The sequence below is a fragment of the Dermacentor silvarum genome, chromosome 5, assembly GCF_013339745.2.
Source record: "Dermacentor silvarum isolate Dsil-2018 chromosome 5, BIME_Dsil_1.4, whole genome shotgun sequence".
Classification (NCBI taxonomy): domain Eukaryota; kingdom Metazoa; phylum Arthropoda; class Arachnida; order Ixodida; family Ixodidae; genus Dermacentor; species Dermacentor silvarum.
The window spans coordinates 16306998-16329655 of NC_051158.1; the positions used below are offsets into that span (position 1 = coordinate 16306998).

Sequence of the window (22658 nt, forward strand, 5' to 3'; positions counted from 1 at the left end):
ATGGTTCCACTACAGGTGTGTATAGAAGAATGATCCAGATAATAGGTACAAATATGTGGAACTCGATTACGGGTAGCAGTGTTATTTTCACTAGAACGTAGTTCCACATAATTATTATGAGAATTCGATATTTAATAGGTCCAAGTTAATTTGAAACACCCATGCCTGTATTTTGTGGTTTTATGTAAAATGCTGCTTTGATTAGGAAAGTGGAAAACTATCTGCTTAATTTTGTACTAAGTGGAACCAGGTCTGTAGTGTAATGCTTACTGAAGTTTGCTTAGGTTGTTTGCAACCATGCGCCATTGAGTACGCCATCGCTAAAATAAGGCACTAGCTGCCACCGAGAAAGGAACGCGAAACTCTTACCGCGAGAAGACGCTGGGTAAGCCAGAAAATATGCAAAAGAAAAAAAAAACCAACAGACGGGTTGCGAAGCTGCCTTGATATTCCCGCATCACCTTTTCGTGACGTCAGGGGTTCCGATGCCGTCTCCTAGCGCCTAGTTAAATTTGTCATCGATGCAAATAATTGATACATTGCATTCTAAACAAACGAAAGACCGAGCTTATCAAATTTCAATACATTTTTTTTTTCTGAACCGCAATGGCCAAAATTCGGAAAAATACTTTTTGATCCGTGGGGTCACATTGACGTAACGGCTTAGGAGTTTCAGCGCGAAATTCGTCAGTGGCACTTTGACCATCATTTTCTTTTCTAATTATTAGCCCATTACCGCAAAATAAACTGAAGTGCAGTGCTTTAGTAATACTATAGAAATCCAAACTGATACAGTGTTTATTTTTGGTGCCGCTCAAAGGGAACCGCAAATGGTTCGTCAACTCCTCGAATCAAATTCCCTAGGAAGAAATCACCCGCCAAACGCCTTATTTTTCATTGAGATGGGACGAAGATATCGTCGCGCAGTGATTCCTTAATAAAGCAATCTGTTTTGCAGGATGGCGTATGCGATAACCAATGGAAGCGAAAGGCGTACATCGATTGCCACCCTGACCCAGGACCTTCACCCGTGACTTGCATGGAACGTGGCTGCTGCTGGACTCCTAAAACACGACCAAGTAACCCACACTCTGTGCTTACGCTGGGCGAAACGCCTTACCTCGCTTCCCTTAGGTTCTACCTAGAGGTGGATATTATCGCAAGTATTTTTTATTGCGATAACAATTATGCTGACACTTCAGGCGAATCGCCGTCATCGTCGGAATCACCGACGCCGTGATGTTCGGGGCATGTTTATGTATATGTGTACTACATGTTTATGTGCACCGTAAATGCTAGGTATATGCCGCATTATTCAAACCCCAATGTTGCTCAGACCAGGTATTGTGGGCTTGTCCACTTTAGTTCTGTAGATTGTTTTACAATTTCAGCACGGAATCGAAAGTCATCAAACGTTTCATTCACAGCATTTGCCTTTTATCTTAAATTTACTTAGGCAATTAGAAACAGCAATATAAAATTACTTCCCTTTCACTCCGTGAAGACGATCGAACAGCGAAGCTCTGTTATATACACAGAGTGTTACGAGCGTTACATGTGCATCTGTTGCACGTGACGCAGTTACGTAAACGCATGTAAACACAGATCTACAACATGAACTTACATTATCTTGAAACGTTGCGAGGCGAGAAGAGGCAGCGACTTCCGTCGCTACTCGACGAGTGTCCAGTTCTCTGGTCGAAACCTGTCGAGCTGCCGCCAGAGGCATCGGCTGCAGTCACGGACCCCGCACGCGTTCGGCGCTAACGCGGGGAAACGTGGACGGCGTCTGCAGCAGCTCTACGTGTTGCGCTTTAGCCGAAAGGGCGCGCCGCACAGAAACGCCTTCTCTTATAGCCTCTCCTCCTCGCGCCCAGCGCGGCCTCTCACTGCTCACCTCCTCCCCCAGCACGCCTCTCCTCCTCTGCTGGTCACGTGACCTGCCCTCCCCCGGTGCGGCTCTTATGTTCTCCTGGTCACGTGACCTGCGTGATGCCGGACAGATGGCGAAGGGTAGTCTAAGAACAGCTTCGATGTTAATATTAGGGCTTACAATCTGAAAATGAATAATTGCACTGGTGCCGATGGATGTGCTCTCTACGAGCAGCTAGCAGAGCAGCACAGGCGCTTTGCTATTACAGGCCTGCTCAACCTTCTGGGGGTACCAAACATTTTTAATGCGCAAGTATTAGGTGCCCCATAAAGCGGAAAATCCGGCGTCCGGCGTTAACATCAGATCGTACCAAGACCCACTGAACCAAGGGATGACGTCACGATTTAATATCAATGAAAACCGACGTGGCCCACACCCAAAATGGTGACATTGCCAAATTCGAAAATTGAGTTCACCCACGTTAAATACCGACCTGTCCCACTTCCAAAATTCACTTGACCCACCCCCAAAATTTTGGTGGCCCACCCCCAAAAACTCAGTTTGCACAATTCAAAAGTTCAGTTCACCCACGTTCAAATCCAGCCTAGCCCAACCGCAAAATTTGGATGGCCCACCCTCAAAAAGAACTTTGTCAAATTCAAGCACATGACCAAGTGACCACGTCATGTGACAGTCCCATGACCAAGAACGTTAAGTTGCAAGATCGCACGACCAAGTGATGACGTCATGTGACCATGTAACATGACATGGACGTCGAAATAGTATGGACGTCGATATAGTCGACATGCCCAGAATGCTTTCGCATTCAATGCACGTAAGGAGGCTTAAGTGTCTTTGTAGCTTTTTCGTCACATGCAAAACTTTTCTGAAAATCCCGTACGGCTTTTTGTTAAACTCTGTACTACATTCGAGCGAAGGAGATTTTTTTTTTCCTTTCATGTACTTAGAACCACGCTTAAGCGTACGGGGCCTTGTCCCATGTACCTAAACAGGGTTATAGAAAGAGCTGTACGAAAAAAAAAATTGTTCCTGATAGAAAGTGTGTACAGTTTGCGGTAAACTGTTAAATTTAACAGCGGCTTTTTCACTGGAATACAGTTGCACCTATAGATTGCTATGTGTATTTAGAAAAACTAAAAATTACCATATATGAAACGTCGTTCCGTATATTTTACCATTTTATTTTGAATGTCGTTTTCTTAAGGTAAGTGAAAAATATGTTCAATAACTTTCCATTTATAGTTGGTACGTAAGTGGCACGAAATTAGGAGATCTCTCGTGGCGATTTGAACAATGGGTCGAGTTCTCTGCGATATTTGGCACATACACTTGGGCAGAAAGACCTCAAAACGAGTTTGTTTCAGAGCTCCTCCCTATACCGCGTCTCTGATAACGCATGTGTTGGTTTGTAACGTTAAATTCCATGACTTGACTTGATTTTGATTACTTCGGCAAACTATGTTACCCGATGCGGTATCTTTAGTGCAGTGCTGGGGGAGGCGCGGCGCTGTCGCTAACACACGTATACCGTACTACTGCAACTCAATGCTGTTTGACACACAAGGCGAACAGAGACTGTTGTATATACGTATACGAACGCTCATGCTAAGCGATACTGTTTCCCAGCCTTGAAGCTAAAACAATGGAAGATGCGCGCAATGCCGCTGTCGAAAGTATAGCACTACACAGATTGCAACAGCTAGCTATCAGATAACCTCCGAAATATCCAACGCTATGCATAGCTCTACAGTGGAGATGTTAATACCTTGCCGTGCCCGCTCTGGTTCGAGTCGCACAGCGTTCGCTATAGGTGTCCTCCTGGTGGCGGACGTGATAAATTATCTAGAGGAACAAACACTTGCAAGGAGCGGGCGAAGTGTCTCGGAGTGTCTGTCTGTCTTCACTCGAAGTGTCTGTCTTTGTGTTTTTCGAGCAAGGATATCGCTAAGGTATGCAAAACGTATAAAGGCTCCCTACGGCTTCCTATGAAGGTTCGCGCGGATTTCGAGGAACCTGTGCATGTGCGTGTTAATGTGTGCTTGTGGGTATACGCAAAAACTTTGCGTTTTAACGAGGGACAGCCTATCTGAACTCACTGCCCATGCTATTACATGCAAAATTCATAAACTGCGCCTCGCTTGATATAGTGAGTACAAGGTTCATATTCATAAACTTCGCCTCACTTGATAAAGTGTTTACAAGGTATATGTAAACTGGTAGCGTAGCTTTCATAGAAGCCCACATGTCAAGAAAATGGCGGCTTGTGGCAACCGTCACCATCTACGTATCGGGGGGGGGGGGGGGGGGGGGGGGACGACGACGACGACTAACAGCAAGCACAAAATAAAAAAAATAAAATTGACGTCACAACCGGAAATCGCCTTGACGTCAAGATCTTATACTGATTGACACGAATGTTTGAATTTCTTCAGCGTGCGGCATTTCGAGCGCTACGCCAGCAGCTATTTTTATTTTGAGGCTGAGGCGAGCTTGCGACTCGCCTCAGCTCGACGCGCCAGCGTGTCATAAAACTATAGGAATGTCGAGTGTTATAATGTGATCATAATTAGGCTCTTGTTGACGGCAATTGCTCCAGTAGGTTCTTTAGGAAGATGAGCGAATAGGGATGCAAAAAAATCACAGTGCCACAGAGGTTTCAAAACCAACTTCACGTTTATTCGTCTAGAATAATGCCATCAATATAAGTGACTAAGCAACACTTGTTTCAATGGATTAAATGTACTATGACCAGCACACAGTCGTAATGTATAGCAACATATGCGGAACCTTTTCAGAGAATCATTTGCAATTCCGCGCGCCACCATGTATTCATATCCAACAGTTATAACAACAGTTAGACAACATTGCCCCACATTATCATTTAGAGAACATTTGACTTACTAATTTTGCTTCCCGTCGGACACTCAAAGCCTGTGTTACGGACCGTGAACGAACATAGCGCGACTTTCTTCTCCGCACAGTGCGGGCAGGCTCCAGTAAAGGCCGGATCGAAATGTTTAAGAGCCGCCGGGCACAGCATAGTGTTCGTGAAGAGACGGAGCAGGAGACGCTCCTCCTCCTTTTTGAGGCCTCTACACGGGCGGGGGTAGAGTTCGTGGCCGGATTGATAATAAGCTGTAATTTCTGTATACGAGTAGATTGGGTTTGGGGTGGAGTCCTGATCGGCGGGGTCAGAGAAATAAGGAGCCCGGTGAGAAAGCGCGCGGGCGGCAGCATCCGCTGCCTCATTTCCCTCTAATCCCATGTGAGCAGGAGCCCAAACGACGTATCGGGGGTCGGGGTCCCCGGTTCGGCAGCTAGATTGAAGGACGCGATAGGCCAGGAATGGTATCTGACCCTGTTCGTAGTTCCGACAGGCCCCTCGCGAGTCGGTAATGATGGTTTGAGAGCGAGAATCGGATGCAGCTAACGCGATGGCGACTTCCTCCGCATATGTTATGTCTCTAACGCGAAAGCTAAGGCCGTTAACTGTTTTGCCTTCGTGGACCACCGCGGCCGTAAACCATCCCCCATGGTGTGGGCCGGTGGCATCCACGTAGAAAACGCCGGGTTTGGAATCATAATGGCGCGCTAGGGCCTCCGCCCGAGCCAGGCGTCTGCCATCATGGTGTGTGCATGCCATGTTCCGGGGAAGAGGGCGCACGTGCAGGGCATAGCGCCATTCTTGTGGCGTACGTACGCGCTCTTCCATCTGTCTGAGAGGTTGGAGGTGTAGTCGGGCAAGGAGGCGGCGACCCGACAGTGTCTGAGAAAGACGTGTGATTTGGTTGGTAAGATGAGCTTCCTTGAGCTCCCGATACGTATTCACCATCCCCAGGCCCAGAAGGCGCTGGTTAGAGGTGCTGACCGGGAGATCAAGGGCCCGCTTAATCATCTTTCGGAGGATGACCTCAAGGGCGTCCTCCTCATGCTTGCGGAGATGGAGGTATGGAGTCGAATACAAGATTCGACTAGTCACAAATGCATTAGCCAGCCGCAAGGCATCTTTGCATCTGAGACCCCCGCGCTTGTTGGAAACCCGGCGGACCATGCGGCCCACCTGGTCCCCCACCTTCCGCAGCTTCCCTAGTGTTGTGTCGGACCGGCGGTGTTGGTTGATGAAAAGTCCGAGGACTTTTCTTCGTCACGACGAGACACAGCGCGTCGGATGCCGCAGCCGTGAACTTGCACGATAACAAAAAACCTGCACTCACACTTTCGCCAATGAAGGCCTTGAGCTAGGTCACGCAAGATTTGAAGTGAAGCGCACGCCACGCTTTGAACAAACACGCAAGAAATAATTAAAAAAAAAAAAACTCGGATGGAGTCAACAACAATAACATGGAGAAATGGAGTCAGCAACACCATTTCGCACGACATAATAGCTGGTTTGCACAGTCTCGCCAAGTCTTGCGCCAGAATCACTGGTTGGTAGGGGCCACCAAGAAGGAACTAATAAATTGTGAAATAATTGTGAAATGCAAACACAATTAACATTTGTTGTTTTAGTACAGCAAAAAATATTGGAAACGGAATATTTACTCGCACGACAGTATTCGGATTAAAAATTTTCGAACATTTGTTTTTCACATAGACTTCCTAGTTTCAGTGTTTGTCCCCCCCTCGCCTAGTCGCGCTTCTATCGTGCACCACTAACTGGTATCTCTGGCGACAGGTTTTGGCGCGCTTTTCGTTCCAAGCTTCGCGACCTATTTAGATGGACCTTGGTGTGTATCTCATTTCAGTGGCTCCGCAGTGCGCCCTTCCGCCTCACGCCGACCGCTATGTCCAGACGTCCATAGTGCGGACAATGGACGCTTGGAGGGTTAACATGTCACTTCTAAATAATGCCTCGGCCCCCCTGCCATTACCAGAGTCAACGACGGTAACCGTTACTGGCATCTACTTCGATTACAGCATCGCACGATTGCGTGTAAGTTCAATGTTTCCTTCTGAATTCACTTCATAATGTCTCACTCAGTACCAACGTCTATCACTATTTCTAGCCGACCTCCAAACGCCACCCCCCTCCTCAAGAAAAAACAAACAAGACTGCTGCCTCAGTGCTTTAATGCGGGTGAATTATTATAAAGCACCAATAGCAGGGAACTAAAACGGTAAAATGTAAGGACTACATATAGATGCGATGGTACTCGTAATTATTTTCTTTCATCGCATACCTTCTCTTCATACACTTTCGTCCCTTGAGCTACTTTGCAATCACTAATTGTACAGGACCCCTCACCAGACCTACCCGAACTTTTGGCTATACACTCGAAGTTGACGTAATAGTTCAGCGGAAACCCGCTAGGTGGAGAGAAGTATTTAAAGGGAAAAAGAGACATCCACCCAAACGTAGCAATTGCTACAAAGGAAACCCATACGGGTTCCTCGAAAGAAAAGCATCGCGGTTGAAGAAAAATTCGTCCTGGTCCGCGACTCGAACTCGGGACCACCGCCTTTCCGGGGCAGCCGCTCTACCATCTGAGCTAACCAGGCGGCTAGCAGATGACAGGACGAAGTCGAATTTGTCATCAACTCGAAGCAAAGGCAAGTGTTTGACGGTTTCCTTTGTAGCAATTGCTACATTTGGGTGGATGTCTCTTTTTCCCTTTAAACACTCTAAGTTTTAAGGAACCGTCTACAGAGCACTTTTTTTAAATAGTTGTATTATTAAAGAAAAAGAAATTTAAACTTCGCGCCGCTATGCAAACAGGAGCCCTAGCCTCACTGTCAAAATATAAACCAAGGGACCTATACCGTAAAGATATTCCAATGTGTTTTTATTCCAATCTTATGCTGTCAAATTTACGTAGCCACCAATGCAGGCATTAGGCGGTGACCCGCAGAGTTTAACGAGTCAAATCAAACGCTCTCCTCGGTTATAGGAGGTCAATTTCGTTTGCAGTTCAAAGCGAATGACAATGCCTACATTGAGCGGTCTTTCTTATTTAATTGGCTGACAAGAGGCGAGCAGCATGCTGAAGTGGCGAGGGTTTCGGTAGGGCCGAGCCAGCTCAGTGAAAGTAGATAACCTGATGAGGAAGGTGGTGGCTAGCTTTGGCGATTGGTCCGCTTCCCCTTGCTTAGCTCGCGGTGGCTGACCGAAAATCTCGGCGGTGCGCAACGAAGTTTAAAGATGCCGCTAGAACGGATCCTCAGCGAAAAATTCGCCGAGCGATGTTGTATACCTGCCAATAGCACTCGATAATGTTACACTGCCAAGCAAAAAAAGTTAATTATACGCAAGTAAATCCCTGCTCCTTGGCAGCTCCGAGTAGCCAGTGTCAGAGCAATCGGCGGGGAGCCATGTTCTATTCCTTTCGGAATGGGACAGTCTCCGGCTATTAAAAAAAAACTGCATAACATTGCAAAATGCTTAGTCTATATATTAGATTTCATACTTGTGAACTCGTTATATATACGCGTACACCACAATATATGTGGAAGTCTGTTCTACTGAAAAAACAACAGTTGTCTGGAACATTGGCACGAAAAATTGTGCAACATATTTACAAATGGTTCCAGGAAGGGGTAGGCGAAAGTGTTCCGAATGAAAGTTACAGCCTGTGTGGACCACTGTTCCGAATAGCAGTGGCTATTTCACGGGAAGGCAGCTTCATCTATTTAAAGTTAATGCACATAGAAATTAAACAAAACGCAATATATGAAGCGCCGTTTTGTTTAGATATCTAGAAAATATTTGCGAAAATAGCCTGAACCTAATTGGAAAGAGATTAAAGCATACAAGAAGCACTTCCTCCGATCGCTAGCTAGGAGCTTATGTTGAATAAATGTGATTTGAATAATGCTGATGAAAATGACGATGAGGACGATGGTGATATCTGGTGCTGCTATCAGGATGGACAGCTTGAACGCGCGTTGCATACGCAGATTCACGACGCGACGCAGAAGGAATTTGAGACACCCGTCCCGCCAGTCCAGCAAGGGGACAGCGTTGGCGTCGTTTCCTACCGCTTCACAGCCTATCCCCGTTTCGTCTTGCTCAGTCCAAAAAGTTTTCTCGCATACAAGTGAGTATCGCCTTGGAAGACTACAACCGCGCTGCCCACGGCGGCATTGAAGCTACAGAAGATGTTGAATGGGCCTGTTTGCGCATACTAACGTGAATGCGTGGGGACATCCAGAAAAAACAAAGATGGGACTGAATAATGCCGTAAAAACACCGACTAACAATGAGCAATTAGAAGAGCGCCGAAGCCTTACATATATAAACAGACAAGGACACACAATTACCGACTTCGCTTCGAAATATATCCTTCGAAATTAAAGACAACTCACATTTTGTCTGTCCTTCTCTGTGTGTGTATGCGTGTCAAGTCGCGCGCCTCTTGTAATGACAGTGTTTCACTAACATACAAGCCCATGATGCAATGCTACTAACGACAAGCATTTATTTGGACGGACGGATGTAGAACAGTGGCTTGTTGGGCTAGTTGGTACATGGTTATACTATTGGGACGTAGTTTTCAACTTCGTTACAGCTGATGAGGCTTTTGGGTTCTTCCTGAAAATTTTTATTTCACTTAATAGCGATGACTTCCCATGCAAGCCTGTACATACGGCTAAAAAAGGTCGCAGGCCATGGATGACCATGGCTTGCGGTCATTATGTACTAATGACTCTGTTTCAAAGGGGATACCATTAAACCGTCATCATCATCTGCCGTACACCTCACCGGTAACTCGGTTTTCTGCTAATATGTTTAGCGACAAGCTAAAACTCTCAATTTATAGGGCGAGAACTTGGCCGAGCTGGTAATTCCTTTGAACTTGCCAAAACGCATTAGTGACAGGACTTGACTCCTAAAGTGTCTTCCTCCATGTCGCGTCTGTAACGTGCTTTATAACGTTAAATCTCAATTTACCTTCGGCAAGATTCTATAGACACTCTTCTCGTGCTCCATTCGTTCACACCGTGCACTGTCGCCCACCTCAGATTGAAATTTCTGGTTGGAAAGATGTTCCACGCTGACGGCCTCAAGCAGCTCGTGGTCAGTCTACCCGGCCGCATCGTCTACGGTCTGAGAGGTCCGCGTGGGGTCCCATTCGTAGATACGAGTGAGTGGAGCCGGCACGCCTTCTACAGGTTGCATCAACAGGTAGAGCACAGGGAGAATGAGGTCAGTTTCACTGTAATAAAACTGGCGACATGGCACTTTCGTTCTATGGGATATTAAACAGGGCTACTAAGTTTAGTATGTGAATAATACGGCTGTGGCCACTCATGTAAAGTATATATACGTCAACAATGTTATATTATTACATATGTCAACAACAACTGTCGGTGTGTGTCATTATGTATGCGAATCCTGTGTGTGTGCCTCTGCGTTCTTTCTTTTCGTTGTTGTCTTTTTAGACGTGCGGTGGTTTATATTCGATGTATCCTTGTTTCACTGATGTTTTGCTTCCTCCATTAATTTTGTAGAAAATTTTGTGAGCACTGCTAAGCCACATTCTGCGGCTGGCAGTGTTCACTACGAGTTTTCATGGCGCGAGCGGCCATGGACGCGTGGCTGCTTATAATTAACGCTTTTCGACATGGATTTCAGGTAATATAATTGTTTGATTCCAAACTGTTGAGCGCCTTTTGTGTAGGTTTTCAAGCAAAGTTTCAAGGATAGATCTACAATCGATAGACTAGAGTAAATATTTTCGTGCTGATTTTGTATTTCCAATGGTCACTTGGAAATTATGTACGGAGCCCCCACTGAGCATACCGTTTACGTTTCACCAGCGGGCTTCCACTAAAGTAAGCTTTTATTCTGCAATTTATCATACCCATATAGATATTAATCATCATATAAAAAATGACGTATATTCTCACGGTGCACATACGGAACGCCAATTCCCAACTTGCTGACAGCTTTCCTAACAGAGCAAAATACAAACAGAAAATAATACACAGAAGATTGCGGGCGTTCACTGGATGAAACTCATAGCAATCAGTGTCCCTCTCGTTGTACGTGTTCCTTCCAGTCTTCGTCACTGGCACTGTTATGAACGCTACCAGCAAGACGAAGAAACCTACCCAGACCAAGATATTATCCAATCACAAAAGTTTTCATAGCTTACTGCGGCCCCCACGATACACCTACAACTACGAAATGTCTCTAGCATGTTGAACCTACAAAGCTCTTAATACATATAATTTTTTCTGGATACTTAAAGCCGTCGTGAAAGGAGAATTCCAGTGATTAACCACAGCAGAGCTAAATCCAAAGTACAGTTAGCAGAAATGTGGTAATTTCTCAAAAGGCTCCTGATTATCCTTCAAACTGCCATTGACAACACATTACCATTTAAGTACCATCGTGCGCGAACTCCGGTGTGTATCTCAGAATACACTTGATACCAGTTTTTACATTCCTAATAACCCTCTCAAAAACCTGAGATCAACATTTTTATGGCATCACATAAAAACCACGAAGAGGAAACAAGCACGCTTAGATAAAACTTTTCTGCATACATCAGTATAGCACTGCACAATTTGCAGTATATTTATATTTCAGGCATTGAAAACCAAGAGGTAGCAGCAATAGCAGCAGGCCTGAGTCTGAGTCGGGAATAGAAAGTGCGAATGTCTTTATATGTAAAAAAAAAGTCATACAAACGACTGGATCCTCCTAAGAGTATCCCTTGAACATCATAAAGCTATATATGACAGCTTGCTTATCTACCTATTAAGGAGCGAAATATTTCACCTAATTAGGCACTTCACCAGAAACACCACTGTGGTTGCCTTTTAATACATGTAGATATACTTTTATATTTAATAAACGTCTTTCTCTCTTTCTTCTTTAAATGGCTTACTGAGGGTTTTTCGAACAACTCTCTTCTTCAAGATTACTCGACATGTCCATTAGTGCATTGCCCTTAATTTTATGCATTTGTAAAGGAATAATGAAACTCAATAAAACTGTAACTTTACAGTTTTATTGAGCTGAAGCTTTAGCTTCAGCTCAAGTTACATTTTGATTGATTCATATGTTTCAAGGTTAAAAGATGTACGTTACTTCGCTCGCCTAGCACTACCACGAATCACGACCTGTAAAGCACCCGAGGAAGCACGCACGTTTCCAACAACAACCCCAAAAAATTGAACCACCATCGTGCCAATTTCGGCCTGTTGGTATGATAGTAAAGGTTCTGAATAGCGCAAGAGCGTGACAAGAATACGGGAAAGACAGAGCACTGAACCGCTGTTGTCTTGGGGCTTATCGGGCGACCGAACTTGCTGCATTCCCTTTTTTTTATTTCTTGGTCTTTTTAACCCAGTACAGCCCAAGTACTGTTCCAAGTCAATTAAAATTTAAACAACTTGTGGGCCTGCATATCTAGCAGGGAGGAGTACCAAAAGCAAAGTGAGAACGTTTTCGGGGGCAAATATATGGCAGTAAAGTTATTCTTTAATTAGTACTATTTTTCTTAACTATCTCCAGTAGCGTTTTAAGAACGCTGCTTTAAGCTACGAGTTCTTTGCGCGTAAATAAGTATTGTTAGGAATCAAATTCACCTTAGCATAATTGATACGTTACGGATTAGAAGGATAAAATATAGTGTTATATTAGTGATACCACACGCAGTGCAAGATCTTGCATGCAATCTTCCCAGCTAACCACTGATTCACTTTTACAGCCGATGACATTAGCGTACGAGTCGGTCCATCCTTTCTTGGTGATGGCGACAAGGAATACCTCTGTGGGCCTCTTTCTTCGCACTAGCAACGACGTGGGTAAGGACCAGCCTAAAAAAAAAAGCTACCATTCCCTCATGATGTCCCATATAACCTCACCGCGATAACTGCAGCTTTAGTGGCCATCTTTGTAGGGGAGAAAATTGGAGCTGTGTTGGCGAATTGCCCTTTCAGAATACCAAGCAAGCCATTCGAAGTGGCTTAGACAGAAAAGATGCGGAAATATTAGACAGCTGTGGCGATGCCACCTTGATCTCTCCCGCACAAGTTTCCTCTGAGACTGAATTTTGGGGATGTCTACTTGAGCCGAGCAAGTTTTCTTTTAACAGCGGAGCTGTTTAAGTCGGACGTAATGTGTCTGCTGAATCCAAAAATGTGGGCCGATCCTGGCGGCAACGCAGAAAGAGTCCAAGCGCAATGGCACATACCCTGTGAACTAGCGAAGCTGAGCCTGGCTAAGTCTAGCTAAGCATGGTTGGGACTACTTACGCTTAGTCACTCATCGATAGGCAATTGACAGCCAATCAATGGCTAATTGGTAATCGATCAATAATCAATAAATTCCGGAAAATGCTGGGATGACTTGGTAGTGCTTAGCCTAGCCCAAATACGTAGCATATACCTTGCGATAGCCAATCGATATCCAATCAATAGCTAATCAATAATCGATCAATAATCAAAATTATAGAAAAATGCTGGGGATGACGTGCTTCAACATCATCATCATCATCATCCTATATTTTATGTCCACTGCAGGACGAAGGCCTCTCCCTGCGACCTCTAATTACCCCTGTCTTGCGCTAGCGTATTCCAACTTGCGCCTGCAAATTTCCTAACTTCATTACCCCATCTGGTTTTCTGCCGACCTCGACTGCGCTTCCCTTCTCATGGTATCCATTCTGTAACCCTAATGGTCCACCGGTTATCCATCCTACGCATTACATGGCCTGCCCAGCTCCATTTCTTCCGCTTAATGTCAACTAGAATATCGTCTATCCCCGTTTGTTATCTGATCCACACCGCCCTCTTCCTGTATCTTAACGTTACTCCTAAGATTTTTCGTTCCATCGCTCTTTGTGCGGTCCTTAACTTGTTCTCAAGCTTCTTTGTTAACCTCCAAGTTTCTGCCTCATATGTTAGCACCGGTAGAATGCAATGATTGTACACGTTTCTTTTCAACGAAAGGGGTAAGCTCCCAGTCAGGATTTGGCAATGCCTGCCGTATGCACTCCAACCCAATTTTATTCTTCTGTAAATTTCTTTCTCGTGATAAGGGTCCCCTGTGAGTAAAATTTACAGACTCTAGAGGCTGACTCACGATCCTGAATTCTTGTTCCCTTGCCAGGCTAAGAATACTGCGACCTACATATTCTGTATAACTACTGTGGTAAAGCTTTCTTAACAACGTAATCATTAACCTAACGCACCCATCACACCCTGATTAGACAAAGAAGGAAAGAAAAAGAAGAAAAAAAAAAAAGAAATTTTAGCGCAATATAGTTGGACAAATCGTCAAGAGATGTTACCACCAGCTTTGCTATTGCCGGCTACTACGGCTCCGGTAATCTTGTAATCCATGAACAGCAAGGAATTTGCACATATGCTTCGTGTTACGGATGATTTGTTTGCGGTCAGTGCAAGTAAAAACAGTGCCGAAACGTCTTCCGAACTACGATACAAGCCAAATGACGTCGCATGTCACTTATATCAATCACTGAAACTCGTGACACAACATTGTTTACAAATAGGACCAATGCTAATAACTACATCGTAAGGGGCTGCACTTTCCGATTCGTCACCCGCACGAATTTCAAGTTTAAATTAAATGCCTTCTTAGCTGCATTTGCTATTTTTAGTTTACAGACGATACCTATGAGCTCGCCGCAATAAAATCTACGAAGCTGGCAAGAAAGCCGAAAATAATTTTATACCCGTGAAGGAACAGTAGCTTACAGGCGCTGTAGTTTTAGCACCAAATAAAGAAATGAAAATCTTGACCTTTATTTTCCTCTCTAGGAATCAGTTCTAACTCGCCAAACAAATAAAGACAGGGTCTTGAAAAATTAGAAAGCGATTGTGCACTGATTTGCAGTTACTATTGTGTGATTTGAGTTACTATTTTGTGTTTACAGGCCTTCTTAGCGGTGAGATGGGCTCTGTTAAAGAATATTTAGTGGGTTCATAGACTCCTAATCTTCACCAGCCTTATGAAATGTCAGGCAGTGTTTCGTCTAACGCTGTGCTAAGTATATACCTCTTCTCAATAAAGTTACCTTCAATATGCACCTTATAAGTACTTATTAAGCTCTTAAGTATATAACCACTCAGGTTTTCCCTATTATTTAACGAGTGTTTGTAGGTTTAAACAATCAAATGTTCTATATATGGCAAAATAAACATTTGACCACCAAATCAGTCCAATCGGTCTTCCGACGTGAATGGGTTTAGGTAACTTTGGCTACCTTCTGGTATAAAAAGTAGCTTGAGCAACAACATGTCCAAAATAAGGCGTGAATGCAGCTGAATAATTCTACAAGTGCACATATCCACTTGTAGTAAGCGGTGCAGGTAACTATATATGTGGCTATGCAACGTGAATCAACCCGTGACTGAAGGTCGCGCTAGCGCTTTACTGTCATCCATTACCACTCGCAGTAGATCGATGCGTGCTTAAAAGGCAACTCAAACAATTTTTCGATTTCAACGGATGTCAATGAAAGCCGTTGAGTACGTTCCGGTGCACACTTATGTCATGTCCCCATAAAACAGGTTTGAGAGTTGCGCAGATTTCTTACAAATTTCGTTAATTCCCTAGAACCACCTGCCTTGGCTGCCCCTCAGCTACTGGTCACATTGTTTTATGACGTAAAAGGCGACATAGACAGAGCGTGATGAGTAGATGGCAGACGACAGCGTTGAGGAGCAGGCGATCGCGAGCCTAGCGTTTGGCGTGAGTAGCTTCGGTCGCCAGACGTTCCGTTCTGTGTGGACGGGCAAGTGGTGTCGCGCTGTTGGCTGCACGAACTTCAGCCTTCGTCAGCCGCACACAGAGTATGAGGCGATGTCGATCGCGTTCAGCCGAGGTTAGGCTTATCAGTCACTGAGTTCGTGCGTCTACTGCCGGCAGATCTGAGCGACCGACCTGAAGCTAATTAAGCCATTAGGGATGAAGAAAACTGCTTTTGTAGTTAGGTTTCGACCATATGGATTTGAAGTAAGCTATTCTTCATTTCCGACAGTGCAAACACAAAAAGCGAGATGCGACGACACGGCGCACTATCAACAGTGGTACGTTGCCGTTCTAGAAGGCTGCTAGTCGCGCTCGCTCGCCGGCCCTTACCTAAATTAAATGTGACTGCACACATGGGCGTATTTTTAGGTATTGTTATGGCTGACTGATTATTTAGCTTTCGAGGTGCACTGTTTGCCGCTTATTTTGAATGGGAAACAAGCGGAGGCCTCTATATCTCTTTGATACAACAGCTTAAACAACCACCTCATTCAGATGCGAACTGGTGTCAGTATATGGCATGGGCGTTTCCGCGAAAGAACTACGCGCCTCCAAATAACGACAGCATGCGGAAATTCCTAATCTATGTCTACTTTAAAGAATACATGAATTGTGTGCATGAAAACCGTACGAAGAATGCTATGTAGGCAGAATAACAATGCGTGCTATGGTTTCCCGCTCGCTGTTTTTCAAGGTGTTCGGTCGCTCATACCAGTGCGACTCGGAGTGATGCGACAGTGCTTACATGCACAAAATTTGCGTGCTTCGCTACGCTCTGTCATTATTCGATGTCAGTGATGCGCGGCTTCCATTATATTTCAAGTGAACGACGAGTGGTCACTGCACCATGCCGACGCATGGTGCAGCGGCGTTCTTGCGGAGAAATTGTGCGCTTTATGAATGAAAATACAAATGCGGAAAGCAGCTCTCCACAGCATGTTATAGGGAGTCTGTGAAACGGTAAACACGTAAGTGGTAAACACGTAAACTAGCAAGCGACACGTATCATATCAGTGGTTAGGGCTACCCTTGATCCTAGCTGTTGCAGCGCGATGCGTTGCGCAGCGCTCTGGCTCTCGCGGAGGCGGGTCGAATGCGAACGGCGATTCATGGCTGTTGAATTCCTCGCAATCATAGCTATCACTGTTTGACACCTCCGAAGAGCAGATGCAGCTAACATTTGTCACCCGGAGACATTGTGCCAATGGTCCGGTGCGGTCACGAATCAGCTGAGCGTCTGCTCTTCACCACTTTCGTTCTCCGCGCTAGCGGGACCGGCATGCCTTGCGCGCCTTCCCCGCTGGCGTCCCGCTGGTGACGTCACAAGAAGATGTTTGCTCGGCTACTCGGTCAGGCTTCTGTTTTTTGTGCTTTTCTAGCTTATACAAATTATTTTCAAATTTGCGGACAATTCTACTTCCGGACGCGTGATAGGGGGGGGGGGGGGGGGGGGTCTTGGTAGCCTAAATATGCTATTACTTTCACATGGTAAAAAAATTGCAGCAGTGGCCTTAAAGTTAAAAAAGCCAGGAAAATGGCAGCTCGAGATTTCGGCAACGGCTATGTGACACGTGAAATAACAGTATGTGCGAAAGTAAAAGTCCACAGTCATAGCCAAAGTTAAGCCGTCGAATGAGTGAAATTGCTGTCTTCTGTTTGGATCACAGAGCTGACACTGTCACCCAACCAAATGGCCACGTTCCTGGTTGCTGGTGGCGTGCTGGACTTCTTTGTCTTCTTTGGAGCCAGTCCCGCTGAAGTGGTCGCGCAGTACACAAGACTCGTGGGTCTGCCGGCGATGCCTTCGCTTAATTTCATCGTGACTGGACCAACGGCCACTATCAACAACAGAGTTGTTCCCTTCACACTGTTCGTCCCCGAGGAGGCAAGTTGCACACTTCATACCTGCTGGTCAATCAACAAAATAATTATTAAATTGATCCATCTGGCAGTGAGTCAAGCTGTCAGCCAGGTATAAGTCAAGTAATTGATAAGTCATCCAGCAAGAAAGTAAATCAGCCAGCCAGCTAACAAGGAAGCCAGCCCGTCAATCGGTCGGTCGGTCGGTCAAGTCAGTCAATCAGTATAGCTTAAATGAAGTGGAAGACAGAGTATAAGCATCATGGAAGGTGTTATACTTATTTTGTACGCAATACATATTGTAGGCTTTGTTCACCAGTTTGCTGTTACGTGCGGAACTAACCATTTATTTGTTTGTCTTGTAGAAATACATTGAAGTATGCGTGTCATTTTAGAGTGAGCCCTTCGGATGTTCAGAGACACTTGGCAAAGAAAATCTGAGGGAATATAATTATGAAAATATCTCACCTGAATTCCTTACTATAGAAACAGCTGTTATAGCCTATTTTCTGCGTATTTATATTACTACCGTGTCCATCATTCCACGTCACCACTCGTTACTGAGAGACATACAATTACTGTAATGCGACAATTCTCACGGCTGAAAAGACGACTTTCTTCAGCTGAATTGTGCCTGCATATGACTGCTCTAAACAATACAGCAGAGAGACACAGTCCATGGTCTGTTTCTGCTTTTCGAGACTTCGATACGGCGAATGCATTCCGGCAAGCTGAACTTCGTGAAGCTTTCCGAATGAATACCAGTTCCTGTCGCAAAAAAAGAAAAGAGAAAAGTTAATGGCATGCTTCAAATACTCTGCACTGGTAGCTTTGATAAGAGCTTCCTCCGCTCCTCACAGTGCACTGATGAATCTTTTTCGCGTCATTGTTTGTTGCTAAATGTAAGTAATAGATATGGCCGATAAATCACAGATATCACAGGTGTTTCAATTCCAAATGACCATAAAAAGTTGTCGCAGTTTCACCTGAAAGGCGAAGCATCAATTGCGATAGCAAATTTGTAGAGAGCTATACGGAGTAATGATAGTAGCTTTATCAGCTGTATAAACTTGGACATGCAGCAGCACCGGCAACACGCAGAAATGTTGTCGACGCCCTCGGCGTTTTGCCCGCGTTCGCACAAAATGCGTGCGGCGTTGGTGACTGTTGCCGGAGCCTCTGATATAAATAGGCACTTGGTGCCGCAGCTAAACGTCGCCTCCCTTCCCTCCCCCTATATCGCAAGATTCTAAATCACTCTGTAATTATAGAGACAATCAGTTCTGTGGAAGTCTGAAAAGGGGACGAAAGCTCAATAAAGAGAAATCCACGTGAAGCCATGAAGAAAATCCCTAGAGGTTTTTTTTTTTCTTTGAAGAATCCGTTAGGGTTTCCTTTGTAGCTTCAGCTGCATTCTGATGAAGTACAATTTTCCCTTTCGTTCACAGTAAATATTGTATCGCCTTCTTTATAGTTGTAGTGCTTAGCTTGTAGTTTCAGTCGCCATAATCTTCTATTTATTACACAGTGGTTAACAACTGAATAATTTGTGTGCTGTGTTCTCTTGGTAACATTTAATACCGCCGCGCATCACTGCCTTACGATTTCTTTGCCTTTTCTTTTCTTCTTTCTATTTTTTAATAATGCGCATACTTTGTGGCTGTGATTACTTTCAATTTGGGCTGTTTCCAGCTTTTACATTTTTTTTCTCTTCATTGTTTTCACAGTGCTTGCAGCTGAGATTGTATTTATGAATCGGAATGTGTTGAGAACCTCCAACAATCATGTTGGTTCTCTGAAGATGATTCTTCGTACATAAAGGTAGCGCTGGACTTTGTAATAACCTCAAAATTTAAGTTTTTATGCTAGCGTTGATGCGAGGTGTCCTTCATGCAAGCAAAAACTGTCGCACGCAAAAATCTCCATGCAATCATGATTTCGTGTGGGCTTGCGCTTGGGCAGCTTGTTGCTGCAACGCAGATAGAAAAGATGTCTGCATACAATACGACACCACGTTCTCCTTGACGTGCATTTGCGCTTGTTACAGATAAAGAAGAACGGCATGGACGACCCCCTTCGTTTGGCTGTTTTCCGAGACACTGGAGGCGCTGTGCTCACATGTAGAGTGAGTCACCTTTATTTTGTTTGGCGGCCGACAATGCCTAAGGGCGCAAGATTAAATTGGTATGCCTATCACGGGGCCTCTGCCAAATCTTGTGGTAAGTTTATTGAAGAGGACGTCCTTCTACGCCAGGTTGAAATAATTAGGCGAAACATTGAAGACGCTTTGATATGCTCAGTTATAATTATGCGAAATAACTACGCGCTCTGAGACCATGCTTTCCTGACTGTAGCATTCGTAAATTAGGTCCTCTACGCTCAAGATAAATAGGTCGTGGAATTTTTCTTGTCAGTATGTCATTTTTTAATGAGGGCTTGTGGATCTAAGATAGGCAAAGGATAATAGAGAAAGTGACCCAAACAAACGCACACAGTGGTGCGCACATGAACACAGGCTCGCTGACATGATGAATCATAAACGTCTGTCGATGTACTAGTCATTGATACCAAAGCCCAATAGTCAAACAGTGTGGTATCACTATATCACTACTTTCTTTGATAAAAATTTACGCTCCATTCAGCACAGAAGTGCAATAAACATGGCAGGCTCCTTCAGCGTCTTATATATTTTTTTGTACATCCAGCTGGGATACTTTTGATACTTCTCTACCTTCGGTCGTCGTATAGTTGCAGTGTCTCAGAAAACTGATTATCAGACATACGTCGCGCGCCTTCGCATGCATTCGTAGCTCTTCCGCAAGTATAGATGTCCCGATGTGCTTAGTCATTTGTGTTGTGCGCCTTTCCGTGCAATCACTGTGGCGCGTTACGTGTACATGAACCAGACAAAGTCGGCTCGAGTTGGCTTGTCGAGCCGAAAACCAGTCGTCAGGTTTGTGAAAGCGCGGACGCTTCGCGCCGAGCAAACATCAAAGTGAGTTCGGTCAAGCCGCCTCCAAGGGGGTCAGTTGACTCTCACAACCCTGTGGGCAAAATGCATGTATATAGGCCTGGCTCAGCTCGACTTAGGCTCGACTAGCTCGTCGGATTCATGTAAACGAGGCTTTTGGCAGTAGCTGTCTTTTAACGCTCACAGCCCTGGCAACTCTTACTGAAAAAGGTGCTCTGTTTTTACATGCTCTGTCTTTTACGTTGGAATAAATGGCTGTCCTACGCGAGCGTCTTCATTTTCGCTGTAAGGCCACTGGGTTGCGGATTTCCGGATAGTTGAGAGACAGCCTGCGATATTTCTTACTTTCGTTTTACAGCGTAAGCTGTTATGGGCTCATTCCAATAGCCGTTTCGGGTCGCGATGATGCCGCCGCCGGCGTCCCCCACGTAACCGCTATCGCCGGAAACGCGAAAAAAGTACCCGATTCCCGCCGGGATCGAGCCCGCGCCCGCTGCGTGGGAGCCGGATACTCTACCACTGAGCCATGCAAGCGCTTGCTATCGGGCTGCCGAAAATACCCTATTTAAGGCAAACGCAGGGTGAGACGACTCGAGCCTCCGCCAGTATGGTGGCGCCATCTAGGTAAGCTGCCTGCAAACGCAGCGTCCGCATTCGCAGACGACCAACGTTACTCGACGACGATATGCGATTCAGACGAGGCGCGCAATCAACGCGCTCCCGAGCCTCCGCCAGTATGGTGGTGCCATCTAGTTAATGTACCTGCAAACACGGCGCGCCCGACATGTAAGTTGTAGTTGTAAGGCTTCATCGGGCTCAGCAGACTGCTGTGGAGAGAGCATTACAAGCCTCAGCTTGCCGTCGACACCGGGCGGACAGTTCAGATTGTTCTCGTCACAACGAGGCGAACAGACTGCCGCGAAGACCCTGTTGTGCGTGGTGCCCAAATTGGAGATACTCTTGAGCCACTCCACCAGCTTACGCTGTGACTGTGCTGCGTGTACCGCGCAGGCCTGTGACTTTTTTTAATTAGTGACGCAAATCTTCTTTCTTCGTTCACAAAATAGTTGGTTAAGCGTCCCGTGAACCGAAGAATGTCGGCAAAGCAACGTCGGCGACATGGTAAAAATTGCTGCAGAAACTTCGTAGTGGGAGTTGCCAGGTAATCCGTAAGCTTTATTAATACCAAAGCATTATATGTCCCATGACGCAGAAAATCGGGCGTTATCAGGCGATGGCAGCAAAACATGGCCGACCTTGCATAGATTAAGAACACGTCAAAAAATAATCGGATTCACGTCAAATTTCTGAGGGAGGTTGCAGCAAACAAAGTAAATTAATGAATTTGGAAAGTAAAAGTTTGGCACATCTGGGTCTGGGTGCGAATCGAACCCGGGCTTCCGGGATGCGAGACGAGCACGCTTTCCCGACGCCACGGTGGCTCCAAGTTTCTGGCGGACTAAAGGTGTGCCTAGTGCTTGCGTCATGGCACACGTCAGTGCGGCGTTAGACTAACGTGACATAAGTTATAGTATGGTAACTTAGTGTGGAGTAAAGTGAATGAAGGTGAAATAAAGTGGATTAAGGTTGATTAAAGGGGACCAAAGTGGAATAAAGAGGATTAAGGGGGATTAAGGTGGATTAAAGTGGATTAAGGTGAATTAAGGTTGGGTGTTGCACTTCGAGGAACTGAGTGGTTAAGATGAGGTCTATAAATGGGGAAAATAATTGAAGTTAGCTTACATCAGTCGCGTTTGTGTCAAGGTGGTATAATTAAACATCAGAATATGAACTCGTAGCTACTTGGCGATGAGTTCTGAATGATTGCGGTCTGGTGATTAATGAACATAGAGAAAGGAAAGCGAAGAACGGAGAGCAAGGACGTTGTAGTACTTAAGAAATCTTTAACGCTGATAACTTAGAGATGTCATAATGCTTTCATCTTCAAATCACGTAAGGGCTCTTAAGTGTCCTGCCAATTTTTGTGACGTTTGACTCAGGCGGCGGCTGTGTACGGCGTGGGTGAGCACGCTCGCGCGGGCCTCTATCTTGAAATCGATCTACGACAGGTACAGAATCTAGGTGCGCCGAGGTCTGTAACCTTCGTGTGCTCCGTGTTCTCGCTGCTTAGTTCACGTTGAAGCGAGACGTATCACGAAGGTTAATTCACTAGCTGATGCGGTCGTTCTTCTTCACGCCACCGTTTT

At 45.3% G+C, this 22658-nt stretch overlaps 1 protein-coding gene across 1 annotated transcript in view; it reads left to right on the forward strand.

The window, feature by feature from the left end:
- LOC119452788 (probable maltase-glucoamylase 2) overlaps window positions 1-22658 on the forward strand; it is a 44344-nt gene continuing 21686 nt past the window's right edge. Inside the window, exons 1-8 of the mRNA XM_049667190.1 lie at window positions 1-15; window positions 959-1079; window positions 6640-6827; window positions 8789-8928; window positions 9854-10037; window positions 12553-12649; window positions 17288-17505; window positions 19528-19605. Coding sequence (XP_049523147.1) covers window positions 1-15; window positions 959-1079; window positions 6640-6827; window positions 8789-8928; window positions 9854-10037; window positions 12553-12649; window positions 17288-17505; window positions 19528-19605 — 1041 coding nt within the window. The remainder of the gene's footprint in view (window positions 16-958; window positions 1080-6639; window positions 6828-8788; window positions 8929-9853; window positions 10038-12552; window positions 12650-17287; window positions 17506-19527; window positions 19606-22658) is intronic.